The following is a 16817-nucleotide window of genomic DNA, read 5'->3' as shown; positions in this document are numbered from 1 at the left end:
GAAAAAATGCTCAGCCTCGCTGGGACCACAGAAATCTCAGTGAGACAAGAGTGTCCTGCGTGTCAGCCCCATCGAATTGGGAGCAGCAGATGTCAGCAGGGGTGCGTGTGCGGGGCGCCTGAACGGGAAGGGCCGCCTTGCGGGGCGCCTGAACCGGAAGGGCCGCCTTGCGGAGCAGTTTAGCAGCAGCTGGTAAAATACGTGGCTCGTGCCACTTTCAATCACATGCTTTAGGAAGCCTCTGTGCATGTGCGTGAAGATATGTTCAGGAATGTGCTGTATGATTTGTATCGGCCAAAAACTTTATTAAAAACCTTAATATCCAGAGCAGTTGAAATACAGGCACAAGAGCCACGTTCATCAGTATGGGTAAATTTCCAGAACAGTGCTGAGCAAGAAGGTCGAAGCGCGAAGGCTGTGTGCAACGCCCCGGCTCGCGTTCGTGCTTGAGAACGAGCTGAGAGTCCCTCGGCCTCAACCCTGAGGCCGGGGGAGCCCTGCAAACCTAGAACTAGTGTTGGCCGCAAAATCTGCCTTGGCCAGGTTCAGCCGGTGCCAGCCCTGGACGTTCTCTGCGTCTGTCCTCCGGCCCTTCCTGCCCTGCCCCTGCTCTCCTGCTTCCCCGTTGGAGAGGGGCACTGGGAGCTGGGGCGGGGGGCGGGGGCAGAGCGAGCTCCTTCCTGGCGGCAGTCCCACGGCCACAGCTCTCCTGCAGCCGCCACCTCTGGCCTGCGCTTGCTTCTGTCGCCCGGCCCTGGCTGCATCACCGCCCCTGCGAGGTGCTCCTGGCCTCGGCCACACTCCTGCAGCAGCCCCTTCACCCAGCACTCCTGGAACCCCCGGGAACAGTCAGTAGCTCCTGATTGCTGCCAGGCCTCTGGTGGACAAGACAGTCTGTGTTGATCCCACTCGGCGTGAACAAAAATATTCCTGTGCCTGGAAGTGTCTTCGAAGTACACAGTAAACTTGTAGTTTAGCCACGTAAATATTCTGTCAGGAAGGATATTATTTGGGGAATCATAAATTGTAAATGGTCAGCTTTTCTAGCAACTTCTTTATGTTCTTTCCCTTTTTTTCTTTCTTTTTTTCTTTTTAAATTATGATACAAAGAAATTCATTTCATCTCTCTGTTTCCTCTGCAACCATGTCTGACTCTCAAACCAGAAGATAATCAGATTTAACGTAGAGATTAGAGGAACTGTCTGGTCACCTCTGGTCCTGAGCCGCACTGGCCAGAGCGGATCAGGATGAGTCCCCAAACAGGCTGCCAACAGGTAGGCAGGAGGTGCCCGGACTCCCTCCACGTGCTGTTCGTTACTAATTGTCCCCAGGAAGTAGGTCATTCTGACTCCTAGAAGTTTGGCTGCCGGGTTAGTGTAAGCGTGCTTAGAAATGATTACATGTCACTTACTGACCGGTGATATTAACCGAAGAGGGCTCAGCCTAAGAAAGGCACGTGCCGTCAAGAGTGGCACGTATCAGCGTGAGTCTTCCTTGGCAGTCGTCCCTCAGTGTTGTGGGGTTTGGTTCCAGGACCCCCATGGATACGAGACCCGTGACGCTCACATCTCCTGTATAAAAGGGCGTAGTATTGGCATGTAACCCGCCCACATCCCCCGTGTCCCTGACATCATCTCTAGATCACTGACAACAGCTAATACAATCTAAGTGCCACGTGACTCTTTGCCGGTGCAAGGCAAGTCCAGGTTTTGCTTTTTTGAACTTTCAGGAATTTTTTCTGAATATTTTCAGTCTGAGGTTGGTTGAGTCCTTGAATGCGGAACCTGTGTATATGGGGGGAAGGAAGGGGGAGTGGGAGCGACTGTACTCAGTCATCAGTGGGGAGAAGCTAACAGGAGCATAACAGATCTGCTTTCTATTTTCAGTTAGGAAAGAAGCCACTTTTGAAAAGACTTACATTTACTAAAAAAATGAATAATTAAGATGGTGGTAGGTTTTGGCTTCATTTTTAATGGTGATGTGGTTTGAAATATAGAAAACATATCTTAGTATAAGAATCCTAGCAAGAGCCGAAGGCTTTTTATGTGATACATTTTACTATTTTTAATCATTTGTGGAGCACTTCATATTTGCAAAGTACTGCAAATAATTTTATTACACATTTAAATGCTTTATTAGTGGTGGGTACCTATATATATAGTGGATATAAAATAAGATAGGAGTCTTTGCTGTGTAATAACTATTTCTTATTTGTTTCAAAAATACATAAATATCCATGATCAGATAGTCTCATTAATATATTTCTGCTCCCAGACACCTTCTTTCTGGGACGGTGTCAACGGGCTCCTTATCTCCTAGAGCTAAAGTCCCCCGCACACCCACCCCAGAAAAAACCCTCTCCCCTCGTGCTTTAGCTGCCGTACTTAGTACTTGGTACACATCTGTACTGGGTAGAAAAAATGATGTGTTATTTCTACAGGCATTAGTGTGGTTCCTGCACATCAGGTGAGAGTCGGGGCCCCATCACATGAGGCAGAGGTGGACAAGCCACCACCCGTTCCTAGACCAGGACGTAAAGGCTGCGTTTGCGAGGCTGCTGTCCCACCGGGTGGGTGTTCAGCCTGTCCTTGAGTCCCAAACCTCTCTTCCTCATTTTACAAACAGCATGTTCTTACTGCAGAAAAATGGAAGAGAAATTGATTGCGTAAACCACTGTTGGTTAAAATCTTAGTTAGTATGTACTAACATTTTTTTGAAGTATATTTGATTTACAGTGTTGTGTTAGTTTCAGGTGTATAGCATAGCAATTCAGTTATATATATATATATATATATATATATATATATATATATATATATATACACACACACATATATGTGTGTATATATATTCTTTTCCATTATAAGTTATTACAAGATATTGAATAGAGTTCCCTGTGCTATACAGTAGGTCCTTGTTGGTTACCTGTTTTATGTATAGTAGTGTGTATATGTTAATCCCAAACTCCTAATTTATCCCTCCCACCACTTCCCCTTTGGTAACCATAAGTTTGTTTTCTACGTCTGTGAATCTATTTCTGTTTTGTATATAAGTTCATTTGTATCATGTTTTTTTTTAGATTCCACATATAAGCGATACCATGATGGCATTGTGTACTAACATTTAGTTTAGTATGTGTGTGTATACATGCAGTGTGTCTCTGTGTGAATGTGGATAGATACGTGTATGTATTTGTGTTATACAAACACAATTCCGTATTACAGTTGACCCTTGAACAACACGGGTGTGAACTGCGTGGATCCACTTACACGTGGATTTTTTCCTGCAGGTCCTGGACCCAGTCCTTGGATTATTTCTTTAGGATCAATCCTAGGAGGAGAATGACTGGGTCAGAGTAGGGACAGTTCTGAGACATATTAATACAGACTATTAATACATATTTTTCAGAAACAGGATAGCAGTGCACCTTTACCAGTACCATGTGCATGTACTTGCTTTCATGTCTCCTTGTCTGCCCTGACTTGTTCTTTTTAAAAAATTGTTTTTTCTCATTTCTTAGGCTAGCAATGGCATTTGCTTTTTTTAATCTTTTTTCTTTCTTTTTTTTTGGGGGGGCGGTGGGAGCTGTTGAAGGTCAACTCACTAGTAAATTGTGATTTGCATCTCTTCCATTACTAATGTATTATTTTTTTTACTGCCTTTTATAGTTCTGTGACTTCACTATTTCATGTTTCACAAATCTTGGAGCATCTATATGTGATAAGGGCCACAGTAAAGAAATACTGTTAGAGGCTAAAACCAGTGCCCTAGACAAGGCCACTGCCCCAGGACCTCACCCAGAGGAGGAGACAGGACACAGTCGCAGTTGACAGTTACCTGGAATGCGAGGCTGTCTTTTATGCGGGCAGGATGGGTGAGCTGGACCGCACCCTAGAGCAGTGTTTCCCAACCCACTTTTCAGTACTGGCGCCTGAGGGACGTTGTTAGACGTTTCCCTAATTGCTCACCACCACCCTGAGCCCTCAGGAAGCTAAAGACTAGGGAGTCAGGTTTTAGGTTGGGTTACCCGTTGTCCGGAAGACCCAAGTCCCATCCCCTGTGTGTGTGTGTGCCGGTGGGCGCTTCTGGTTGTTCTCAGTGCCTTTTTAAAGGATCCCTGCTTCTTTCAGACCCCGCCCCTCCCCCTACTCCTCAATGAATGGCCTCCCCTCCCCATCCCCAGACCGAAGCCTTCCCTTCCCGCCGGGCACTCGCCTCCGGAGGTCTGCGGTCAGAATCCTTCCCCGACCACAGACAGCTCTCTCCTTCCTTCCCAGCGGGCAGTCGGCCTGTCTCCAGCTTGGTCCGCCTTTGCTGTGTAAGGCTCCGAGTATTTGGTTAGAAACGAGCACTGAGTCTCGCTGTCCCTGGCGCTGCCCCCGGGAGCTTGGCGACTTGCAGACCCCGGAGCTGCCTCCTCGCTGCCCGCCGCGGCTCGTTTACCTCCCATCTCGTGGATCCGACCTCCACCCGCTCGCGTCTCCTCTCTGCTCCCAGGACGCCACCTTCCTTCATTCTGGCTCTGTGTCCCCGCCTGGCCGACTGGACGGCCCCTCCTCCCTGCCCCGGCCGCTGCCCACACCCTCCACGGGCAGTCCTCCCACGTTCCGTCTCGGGCGGGCACAGGCCACACGCCAGCTGCTTATGCTTCTTTCCCTCTGACTATCTCAGAGGCCCAGATGGTCACCCAGTCTTGTCCCCCTGCCCTCTGCAGCCCACAGGCTGCTACAGGCCACCTGCAGCTGTGCTTTTCAGGCTCGGCACTGAGGGCAGTGGGGCTTGGTTTTGGGTTTTGGGTTTTTCTGTTTTGTTTTTTTTTGACTTTCCAGTCTTTAGCAGACTAAAACTCTTGTAAAATTCAATATCCATTAATAATAATGAGAAAAATGAGATGTACCACATACAAGCCCCTTTTTGTTACTGTTTTATTCAACAGACATCTCATCCTGTAGAAGTTTCTCAGCCTCTGGGCCTTTCTCGCTGTGGGCCAGTCACAAGCCGTTGAGGGGGCATGGTCCACAGTCCCTCCAAGGTGGCAGCGGCCACGTGTCCTGTCAGGACCACGGAGTATCCTGGGCCCTGCGGGCCGCTCGGTCCCCCGGCAGCAGATGAGCGCCCCCCCCCTCGGAGGGTGCACAGAGCCGCCTGGAGCCTGCGGAAGGGGCCAAGCGGCGGTGGGTGTGGTCCACAGGCCGACGTGGGGTCTGGAGGACTGGGTACCCTCCCGAGTGCTGCGGCGACATCTGCATGGCCCCTCAGATTCACTCTTCATCACGGCAGGGGCTGCTGTTTCCAGAATGTCGCCATGCTCTTGAAAGCCTGCGCAGGGGCCTGGCCTTCCCTGCCCCCGTCCTCACCTGTGCTGCCCACCCTCCCCTGCCCCCCTCCCTCGGGCCACAGGGCCTTCCCTCCTGCTCCTGTGCTTCCCGGCTGCTCACACCTGCCCTCCTCACTGGGTCATCCCTCAGTCGCTCTCAGCTGAAGTCCTTTCCTGGGAAGACTGCCCCGTGCGCTCTGTTGCGATCTAGTGTCACCGGCAGGAGGGGTCAGCGTGTGTGACGCAGGCGGGCAGGAAGAGGCCGTCACCAAGCCCTGCACACGGGACCCACTGAGATGTATACACAGAGCTGGTCCGAACTCAGCAGAACACCCTTCCCTGTCCCTTTCCACGTTTGCAGCCCAAGGAGGATATACACGGCCGCTGTTACCATAGAAAGGGATTATTGTGCTGAATTTAGACCGGAGAAAGCATCTGAAGATAGTTTTAGTATAAATTATCTTAACCGGCCTAAAAATATTTCTGAGCTACCCACCAGAACGTGGAAGTCCTGTGTTCCTGGAAATCATTTCTGTTGTACTTTGTACCATTTCGAGGGAAGCGGCTCCAGTCCGGTCTCAGGATGGACCAGTGGCTCTCAGAGCTGGACAGCATATGGCCCTGGAGCAGGAGGCCTGACACTGCGCTGTTTCTGTGCCAGTCTTCTCATCGTGGAAAGAAAAAGCTGCAAGATGTATTTTAAGAAATCAGGTTTGCGTCATCCTGTTACAGTTGCAGCTTGCTGACAGGAATCTGATAGCTGGCGCCGGCTGTCGGGCCAGTGAGGAAAATAATGCGAGAGGAAAGTGTTGAGAAGCCCATGCAACGCTGAGAGAGCACTGCACGCTGCTGAGAGAGCACTGCACGCCGCTGAGAGAGCACTGCACGCCGCTGAGAGCGGCTGGAATCCAGACGCTGACCCCGCGGGTGCTGGCGGGCATGCGGCCAGCGGGCTCCGTTCTCTGCTGGTGGGAGCAGGAGGTGTGCACGGCCTCGAGGGCCCGTGTACAGCCAGAGGATCCTGCCATCCAGTCCGGCAGTCCTGCTCCTTGCTGCTTGCCCAGAGGATTTCAAGCTCACGTCCGCACGAAAGCCCGCACTTGCGTGTTCATAGCACCTTTATTCATCGTGGCCAAAAACTGGACGTGGCCAAGGTGCCCTTCAGCAGGTGAATGGGTGACGGTGGTTCGTCCAGATGCTGGAATATCACTCGGCACTAAAAAGCCATGACCTGTCGGGTCAGGAGGAGCCGTGAGGAGCCCGAGGTGCCCGTGGCTGGGGAGGGCAGGCGGCTTGCGCTAGGGCACACGACCAGTTCACCGTGGAGCCTGGACTCGTGCCGCACCAACGTCCTTCCCGCCCCGGTTGCAGTAAGCGGGCTGGGCACGCACACATGCACGCACGCACACACGTGAGAGAGGAAGAGGAGGAAGGAGGGTTCCTCCACGAGGAGCTGGTCCTTGCTGACTGCGTCATAGAAAGAAATGTGAATTCTGACTGAGGAGACAACAGGCTGGACACGCTCCCCCCGCACCCCCGGCTTCTTGTTCAAGAAGCACTTCGCAGACGCAAAATCACTCAGTGCGTCCTTGAAAACAGCAGTTTACTGCCCCCCTTCCTTGCTGGAGCCAAGGTTAACAGGTGCGAAGATGTGTGTTCACCCCCTGCTCCGGCCCCTGCCCCGCCTCTGCCCTGCGGGCTGGGATGTGCGCCGACGCGGCGCGGGTGGTGCTTCTGTCGGGAGAGCCTGCGTCCAGCACCCACTTCCAGCTTCTTAAAGGGTCAGACGTTCCCTCTGGCGATGCTTCCCCACCCATTTGCCTGGTGGCCCTCCTTTCTGTGTCGCGTCAGGGCAGAGACGGGCACGGTGAGGCCGAGTCCCTGAGCCCGTGTGTCGGTGTCAGCCAGCGTTCCTGTGGTTCTAGTTATAACATGAAGCGCTGCGTGTGGATACACGGCCTAGAGCATGTTGCGTCGGCGTAGTTCATTGATTTGTTTTTCATATTGAGAACACAGAATCATGTTAAACATATAAACCACTACAGTCAGTCACACACAGACCTTAGATACAGATATATCCAACACACAGATTAAAATTAAATATTTGATTGTAATTTGATAAAAATCACAAGGTAGAGGTGTCTTGCTAGAAAGGAAAGCAGTCTTACGGATTTGTGGTCGGGGAGCTCTCGACAAGAATTCTTCCCCCGCGCTCTGTCAGGGGTTAACTGTTAAGGTACTCTCTGTCGCTCGTCTTGAAGCGCGTCTCCGGTTCGGCCCCCTTCCTGCCTAACGCCCGTCCGGCCTTCGCGTCTGAGCGGCCGAGCCCTTGGTGACGTGTCCCCGTGTCTTTCAGAGCTGCAAGAACTGGAGGGCAGCCGTGGACCTGTGCGGGCGGCTCCTTACGGCCCACGGCCAAGGCTACGGCAAGAGCGGGCTGCCGACCAGCCACACCGCCGACTCCCTGCAGGTACCGCCCTGATGCTTCTCGGCTTCCGCAGCGTCTGGGGGCTGGAAGGGCCTTAAATTCTTCAAGAGGGAGGAGCGCGGAGAGTAGAGTTCTGAACGACAGGAAGCTCCTCTCACGAGGAGCAGCTGCAGAAGCCCTTCAATTCCCACCTCTCCACGGGGCATTTGCTAACTTTTATTCGAAATTCTATGGGAACCCGCCCCCCCCAAATCAAACCAGCCTCCAGATGCTCCAAGTCCGTGCAGAGCTGGTGGGAGGAGGGACCCTGGAGACCTCCGGGCGCAGCGGTCTGGGCCGTGCTCCTGTTTCTCCGTCTGCCAGCCGGGAGCTGGCGGGGGGCGGTCAGGAGCGCACGGCCCACGTTACTCGCGCCGCGTCCCCCGGCCTCTGGCCCAAGCGGAGGAGGTTTTCCTTGCTCATGTCTGAAGCCCGTCCCCACGGCCAGGGTGGCCCTCCCCAGACACGGCTCCGCTTCTCGCGTGAGCCGACCCCCGCTCCCTCTTCATGGTCGTCCCACAGACTGCCGCCACCTTCCTGCTCTGCAGCTGCGAGCCCCGCCCGCCACCCCCAGGTTACAGGCGGCGCCCCCAACTGCCGTGCACTGCGGGCCGGAGCAGGGCGGCCTTCGCTCGGCGCGGTGCCCGGCTTTTCAGTCCGGCCCTTGCCACGTGGTCACTGCTTTTACACCTCGTTTCTCTCCGTGGTGGAACGAGGTTGACTTGGGTCACTTCCGAGGCCCCAACCCTGCCCTCTCACGTGGCTTCCGCTGGTTTCCTGAAGGTGCGTGGGTTCTGGCCACCGGAACCGACTGCACCCCCCATGCCCCTCACCCCGGAGATGCCACGCCCTTCGCCGCTCCCCCCACACACACAGCTCCGCCGCCCGCTCCCCCTGCCCTCGCCGGCCGACCCCCTCGGTCCGTACTGGCTCCTCCTTCACCACAACCCCTGGATTCTGCTCTCCTTCGGGGAGGGGGTGTCTCTTTTTAAATCCATTTTTATAAACCTGTAATTACGCAAACGTGCTAAGAAAGATAGATAGTTTAGCCCTTGTTTTAATGTATTTGAAATCGAGCTCTGATATCAATTTAAAAGGGAATAGGAATCTCTGAACCTGCGATACGTAGATAACCTATTATTTCAATTATATTTTGTGTTTTTAGCTTTGGTTTGTGAGGCTGGCGCTGCTGGTGAAGCTGGGCCTTTTCCAGAATGCCGAGATGGAGTTTGAGCCCTTCGGGAACCTGGATCAGCCAGATCTCTATTACGAGTACTACCCTCACGTGTACCCTGGGCGTAGGGGTAAGGCTCTGGGTTAACGTCAGTGCTTTTGCATGTGCTTTGCTTTGCCTGCACTTACGTATCCAGTCCTGGTCATCAGATGAGCGGCCCGCAGTGAGCCTTGACCTACAGGGTGACCTCGCTCTGGCTCCTGAACACACTGACCTGGACAGACTCACTGACACATCCGTCTGCCCATTCCGCAGCCATTTCTCGGGCACCTGCTGTGCCATGGCACTAAGATCTGGTATGAGGATTAGGTGGTGACATTCAGACTGTGCTCCGGAGTAAAAAATAATCTCGTATCATGACTTAGTGCAAACGTACACACAGAAATGAAACAGAGACAGACAGTCATGCAGCAATTCTTATTCTGTGCCATTTTCTCCTAATCTCCATTCTGATTTATTTAATTTATTTAAAAGTCTGGTTGCAGCCCACCAATGGGTCAGGACCATCATTTGGAAACACTGGGCTGCAGCGTGGGGTAGTTGTCGGAAGGTGGCCAGAAATAAGACTTGAGGAAGGGAGAGGGCCGGTTACGAAGAGCCTCCTGGAGCAGTCTTGAGGTAGAATGAACATCTCTTGGTGGAGAACCTTGTAAATATGTTTGAAACCCATCAAATGTTTGTATTAAATGTAAAACAATTTGGAAGGACCTCTGAGAGGCAGCATAAGCATGGGTACTGAAAGCCCGGGCTCTGGAGCCAGACTCCCTGTTAAATCCTGGCCCCTCCTCTTACTCGTGTGTGACCTTGGGCCAGTGATTCTGCATCTCTGCCCCGGTGTCCTTATCGGTACAACACGGGTGGTAACCGTGCTTCTTCCTGGGGAGTCATGAAGAGTAAATGAGGTCGTATGTGTAAGGCGCTTAGAAGTGGCCGCACGTAGTAATCACTGCACTGGCTGTTTTTCTTATCTGTTCTTAATTCACGAGTGACACACCGTAGATCGCTGCCATCTTTTGTAAGATTGGCTGGTCAGCGTCTGTTGGATGCAGCAGTGGAGCAACAAAGAAAGGTCCTGGTTGCCAGGAAATGCAGAGCTTGATTGAGGCAGAAAATATAAAAACAGGACAAGAGACTACAAAAGCCCAATTAATAATAAAGATGGTAATTTTTGTAGAAGTTTCAAAAAATGAAATCAACATCTTCCTTAACTTGGTAGGTAAATGATGAACTAAAAAGACTAGAAGTGAAAACACGTTTCTCAACTTCTTTTTGTGTTGTTTTTCTTTAAAACTCAGATCCTGTTTCTTTGGGGGACACAGGGAAGGTTGGGGGGTTAGGCTTTCTTAGTCCTCAGTGCTTTATCCTTCGTCATCTTCACTTTTCACGTAATGGGAGTTGGTCTGTATTGCCCTGAGTTTTCCCAGGCTTGAAGGAGGATTTTCTTTTTTTTTTTTTTTTTTTTTTAATTATTTTTTAATTTATTTATTTTTGGCTGCATTGGGTCTTCATTGCTGTGCACAGGCTTTCTCTAGTTGCGGCGAGCAGGGGCTACTCCTAGTTGCGGTGCGTGGGCTTCTCATTGTGGTGGCTTCTCTTGTTGTGGAGCACGGGCTGTAGTCACACAGGCTCAGTAGCTGTGGCTCGTGGGCTCTAGAGCGCAGGCTCAGTAGTTGTGGTGCACGGGCTTAGTTGCTCTGCAGTATGTGGGATCTTCCCGGACCAGGGCTCGAACCCGTGTCCCCTGCATTGGCAGGCGGATTCTCAACCACTGCGCCACCAGGGAAGCCCTTGAAGGAGGATTTTCAATGTGAGTTACTGTTAGACTTTTAGCCTCACTAGTGTAAAAATTCTTTTTCTTCTTTTTGACTAAAGGAACTCACCCCTTGTAGAAAAGTGGGGAAAAAAGTAGGTTTTAAAACCTACAACAGGGCAGAAATCAGACCGGTTGTCTTGATGAGGTTGGCTCGACTGAGTGGAAGTGAACCAGCCGTGCTATACCGCTCAGAGTCAGGAAGGGGGCGGCAGGGCCCCCGTCCCAAATTTGTGAAACTTCTTACCACCCAGTGGCCTGTCGGGTCCAGCTAGTCTCCGGAGGACCAGGCGAGAAGGGCCCAAAGCCAGGAGCCCTGGTGAGCAAGCGTTCAGGGGTGTGGCCCCAGCCGCAGTGGTGGCTCCACGGGTTTAGATGTGGGTGGGAGGCCCCCGGGCCTTGCTCACCCGCCCGCGCTTCCTGCTCTGGGGCCCCGTGGTGTCTGCACAGGGCAGGCAGACCTGTCCGCCTCCTGTCTTGGAAGGTCACCCTCCCACACTTGTGCCAGGAAGCCCGCAGCGCTGGGGAGCGGGGCTGTCTCCGCCCTCTCGCTCCGTAAGGCTCGTCCGTGCGTCCGGCGTTGTAGGGGAGTTCACGTCCCCCCGTGCTTGTCTGTAGAGGCCCAGCATCCCCTGGTTGTCCAGGGGCCGCTCCCCCAGCGTGGCAGGTCCTGCGCTCCTTTCTCGCCTGCACTTCCTAGCCATTGTGGTCCGTCCCTTCCGCAGAAGGCGATTTGCAGGCTTCCACCTTAAATGAGGGTGTGTCTTTGTTGCCACTTCTTAATGGTGGAAGGGTGTTTGATGGAAAGGCTAAAGGCGTGTTGCATGGGGAAGTGTGGGGCTATTTCTGTTCAGTAAGTTCTCCCTGGCAGCCTTGATAATCAAGAGACGGCTGTTCCCATGCTTCTGGAAAGGAGCAGCTATGTTTCCCTTCAGCATAGGAGAAACATGTTTCTTCGCTCCGTGCCTGACTGTGGCCTGATGGCTCCCACGGCCTCCCCCCGACCCCCGGGCCTGGTCACGCTCGCGGCAGAGCGCGGGACCCTCCGCCGGGTCCGGGGATCGGCAGCTGGTGCCGACAGGTGTTTTGTCTGCTGCTGACAAAAACTCAGAACTCTGAGCGCGCAGGCCATCGGCCAGTGGCTCTGAACTACAGGTACTCTGTCCTGTGGCCACCGCGGCCCTGCTCTCTCTCCTCGCGGACGGGGGTTCATGGAGGTGACGCCGAGCTTCCTGCGAAATGAGGAATCGGGTCCTCGGGTCCAGCTGTAGAACTCTGTCATCCTTTCCCTCAACTCTTAGAACATCTCGTCCTAAGGATGTGCACACTGAACGCAGGCTTCTGATTCTGCCTGGAATTAAATTGCACTGGGGTAGGGATAAAGTGGAGCTAGTGGCCCTGCATCATTAAGCGGCTAATTTAAATTATGAAGTAGACGTAAATCATACGTACATTTGAGCTAAAGTGTGTTAACATTCATCCATAGTGATATGCTGAATGTTTACTCATTTTTCTTCTCATTTTGTGGTGTAACAAGCCTAAATGGGAGCTTTTGATTCATTCATTTCATTTTAGCTTCCAGTATATAAGCAAAGCAGGTCATTAAAATGTGCTTTTAAAAGGAAGCTATAATGATATAAACAAATAACGTTTATGAATGAGCTTTAATATATTTTATTTAAATATTGGGCATAATTTTTACCCATTCAGAATATTCATAACAAGTAATGAATCATGAGTAAAAATCATGAAATTTTCTTTTTTAATTTTCATCTAAGAAAGGAAGAGTATTGTGGTCTTATATATCCTCTGACATTTCTAGCAGTTTTCATGGAGTTACTTTCAGGGAGTGTGTGTTTTCACACACACAGGCCGCCTTTTAATCAGTTGTTTGGAATTCTCACCCTTGTTCGCAAGAAAGAATGATGGCAGTGGTTGTTGAACAGGCCACCGGAGGCTGGAGGAGCCCCCTTCCCTGAACTCTGTCCTTGCTCGTCCCTCACCTGTGTCCTCCCTCTTTGCGCTCTCCGTCGATTGCTGCCCCCTCCTCTTTGCTGTATGTGCCTCCCTGTAATTCCAGGCCCGAGAGGTGGGGTCAGAAGCTGCTCGCATCAAGCACCTCAGGCTGCCCACAGCGTGGTGAGCAGAGCTCATTCTCAGGTGTGGGGTTTAGAAGCCCTGGCGGGGGGCTGTGAGCAGACAGCTCGCGTCTCCTCCTTGACGTGTGGTCCCCACACCCCAGCAGGACACACCCAGATGTGATACGCTAGGGTGACACTCGGCCACCGAGCTTCTCCACCTGTAGCTGTCACACAGCTCGGGAAACCCGGAGCTTCAGTGCCAGTCGTGCCAGTAGAAGATGTCAGAACAGTGGCCTGAGCCCGGAGCCTCAGCGGCACCGTGAGAACCTGTCCCCTCTGCCGGGCAAGGTTGTCTTTCCTGTCGGCGTCCCGCTGCCTGAGGGATGGCAGGCCCCTGTCTAGAACTCTGATTGTGCTTCCATCAGGGTCCTCACACACACAGTTTCGCGGAACCATATGTCACTGGGCTGCTTGAATGGTTCCCGCAGGTGGAGACGCTTGATTTTTCTGTCACTCACGTCCTGTGTACTCTCACCCATCCAATTCTGTCTCTTTTGAGAGGTCCTATGCTGGGATGCCTTCTGGTTGAATCCACTCTTTACTCAACAAAAATTAAATTTTTTTAAACGTCAAAAAAGTTTTATTAAGCACTCAGTTAACAAATACTAACATTTTTTTCATATTTACTTCAGACATTTTTTTGTAATAAACTCAAGTATTATTGATTCAGCCTTTAAAGCTCCCCATTTCCATCCCCTCCCAAGCAGCTTAGCGTGAATTTGTGTTTCCATATCATGTTTTGACATTTCCACTGCATACATACACGTACACACACACACACAATACAGAGAGAACTGCAGGCTTTTGAAATGTACATGAGGAGTGTATCTTTCTTCATTTTGCCTCTTTTTCCCACATAACATTATTTGTATCCATAAGTATCCATAAGGTGAGCAAGTAGGATCTTTCCGATTCCAGACCCTAATGAAAGATGCATTGTGGTGCGTGTTTCTCTTTGGCCACATGTTCCTGCATTTCTCTAAGGTATAAAGTAAAAGTGTCAGTGCCAGGCTGTGTGGTGGTTGTATTTTCAATCTTACAAGAAATGGTCAAATTACTTTCCAAAGTAGTTATACTAATTTAGATTCCCAAAACCAGTGTATTCAAGTTTTTGTTTCCCCACTTGTCAATAAGTCTTGTCAATAAGACTTCTATCTGGTGGGTCTGAAATTCTACCTCTCGTTACATCTTCTAGGGTTAAATGGCTTTTGTGTGTTACTGGCTGTTGCAGTTTCCTCTGAGGGGACCCACTCCTTCATAATCTTTGCTCACGTTTCCATTGGGTTATTTTGTGTTATTGATTTGTTGTAGTTCTTTACATATTTTAGGTATTTAATCCTTTATTTGTTATGAATCTTGCAAATATCTTCTCCCATTCTGGGAAATATTGTTTCTAACCCTAAAAAAATACCAACATAACCTTTTTGTCAGCTTAGCAAGGGTCCCCCACGCTCCCTGCCCACGTCGTCTTTGGCCCTGAAGACAGACGCCCCTGTACCACCCTACACAGCCCGTGGGGCATCCACCCCTCCCTGGAAGCCTGCTCCCACCTCAGCGCCCCGGGAGGAAGCGAGAGGGTCACGGATGCCAGCCTTTTCCCCAATTAAGTGTTTTGGGATTTGTTTGTCTTTAATGTTGACAAGTTCAGAATTACTGTTCCTGTTAAGGCTTTAAAGTACCTTTTCAAAACCCTTCATGTTGTTTCTCTTTTGAGAGCCATTCTTCATATGTTTATAATAGCCTTCTCCTTTTAATTTGCTTTTAATCAAATTATTTTTGATATTGTAATTGTTACACTAAAACAGATTGCTTCTTCTCCTGTTGGCTTTGTATTCTTGAGAAGTGTTGAGAGGAATTATATCCATGGATAATATTACGAGATCATTCACTGTGTTTTTTTATGAACGTCTTGCTTTGGTCTGGTGCCTTTGTTACAGTTGATAACCAGTGTTGATACATTATTATTAACATTACATTTGGGTTCACTCTTTAAGTTATGCATATTCATTGAAATTTTATCTTCAAAACAGATGAAATGTCCGTTCCTGATGTCGTTAACATACCCATTCCTGATGGAGTTCTTTTCAGCCTCTTGTAGGACACTAAGTTTTCCCATCCCAGCACCATCTTTTCTGTCTGTCGTTGGAATTCTGTCTCCTGTTTGAAAGAAAGCGTAATGTTGGAAGTGAGCTTTGGGCTGTCAAAGTGCACCTCTGCGTGGGACGGTTCACTCCAGCTTTCTCTGCACCTGGAGGAAAACTGTGAAGCCACAGATCTCTCTGTTAGAAATGAAAAACATTTTGATTGTTGTTTAAGAAACGCACAGATAGCAGTGCCTCTTCTGATACTAAATTCAAATCTGTGTATTTAGTTTAAGTTATTAGAGCTATAATGATTTCATGTGAAGTCTTATTTCAGAACTTAATCCTTATGAATTACCGAGTCAAACTAAAGCTGATGAGACAGACACACTCTGATTGACCCTCTGGCTCCCATCAGCTCCCTCCCCGCCTGGGTCAGCAAAGCTGAACTGTCGCTGGGTCTTCAGTCCTTTTCTGCCCTCCCTCCAGAGTCATGCAACTCACGTTTCTAGTTCTCAGACTAAATTCAGAAACTTTTTATCAACACATAACCATACATGGTGGTTCAGGATTGTTCAGCACATTTCAAATGTCTTACTTGTTTTCCATGAGAAAATTAACTCACCTCTCAGAGTTAACATCTGCTGCTTAGGTTAGATTTCCAGTTTACTTTCCTCGGTGCCAGAACTCTTCAGAGTTTATCACTTCAAGCATATTTTCCTCGATCTGAGAAGGCTGGTTAGTAAATCCTACAGCTTTTCAAGTTGCTCACTCCCCTAATGAACTCTGGCATTTCCAGTCTTTCCCGGAACAGATGGTTAAAGGAGACGAAAATGTTCAGTTCGGGGCGCCACCTCTATCGTCAGGACACCCGAGTGAAGCCTCCTGTAACCCGTCTCAGGCGAGAAACGTGGGAGACACGTGCGTTCCCAGCGCCACCTGCATCAGACTCAGCGTTTCAGACTCTTGCAGAGGCAGTATGGACCCTCCTGAATTCCCCTTCCTGCCTCAGGGCTCTGGGGCAGCCCCGAATTACCCCTTTAATAATAAGTCGTCTAGGACTCGCTCAGGCTGGTTTTCTGTTTTCAGATGCAGCCTTGGAGTTGGAAGTGTCTCGTTGAGGGTTGTTTTGTGGCGGGTGAGGGACTCTGCGCTCTCCGCCAGGCACGGGCGTCCCCCGACCTGTGTCCTCACGGCAGAGCAGAGGAAGCAGGGGCTCCGCTCTGCTTTTATTTGCATTTCTTTAAAACAAACAAAAGCAGGAAAGGCCTGAGTTACGTCGAAGCAGTTTCTGCTGTTTTATTGGCGAGAGTGTGGGGTTTGCTTGGGGACAGCGGTCACATCCCCTTCGTGTGTACATCCAGCGCCTGTGCTTGCCTTTGGCACCTGAAACCCGCTGAGTAACTGGCTGTTAACCTGTTCAAGCTGGGATTAATAGACAGCGTTTCTCCAGCTGCTTTTCTTGTTCTGGCTGTATGGACAGTATATTTCTCTAGAGAGGGGCATTTCTCTTTCTGACGTGTCATGAGGCTGTGTGTGTGCTTCCCTCTCGATTTCTGCTCTTTGAGATTTTTAAGCAGTATGAGACCTTCCCAGTGGTACCAAGAGAGAAGCGGGGGAAGCTGTTTCCCACTTTAGCCCTGGCTTTCTCCCAGACACCCCCAGGAGAGCCACGGGCAAGGGGGAGGTGGCTAAGGAGGACCGGTGCTGGCTCTTCCTCTTCCTGCTCTCGGCCATCTGGATAGAGTCCCAACTCCAGATGCGAGT

General features: G+C 50.6%; 1 protein-coding gene across 7 annotated transcripts in view; it reads left to right on the top strand.

Annotated features, from left to right (window-relative positions):
* The window catches only part of TRAPPC12 (trafficking protein particle complex subunit 12), a 65612-nt gene that overhangs the window by 20861 nt on the left and 27934 nt on the right, over window positions 1-16817 (top strand). For all 7 annotated transcript variants that reach the window (XR_009506379.1, XM_059942301.1, XM_059942298.1 and 4 more), the window contains 2 exons: window positions 7674-7787; window positions 8950-9088. Coding sequence is in view for 6 of the 7 variants with exons in the window: in XM_059942301.1 (XP_059798284.1) it covers window positions 7674-7787; window positions 8950-9088 (253 nt within the window). In the remaining variant the exon portion in view is untranslated. The remainder of the gene's footprint in view (window positions 1-7673; window positions 7788-8949; window positions 9089-16817) is intronic.

This window comes from Balaenoptera ricei, chromosome 13 (genome assembly GCF_028023285.1).
Source record: "Balaenoptera ricei isolate mBalRic1 chromosome 13, mBalRic1.hap2, whole genome shotgun sequence".
NCBI lineage: Eukaryota > Metazoa > Chordata > Mammalia > Artiodactyla > Balaenopteridae > Balaenoptera > Balaenoptera ricei.
The sequence above is the reverse complement of the archived record's forward strand: the minus strand, read 5'-3'. Positions and strand labels throughout refer to the sequence as shown.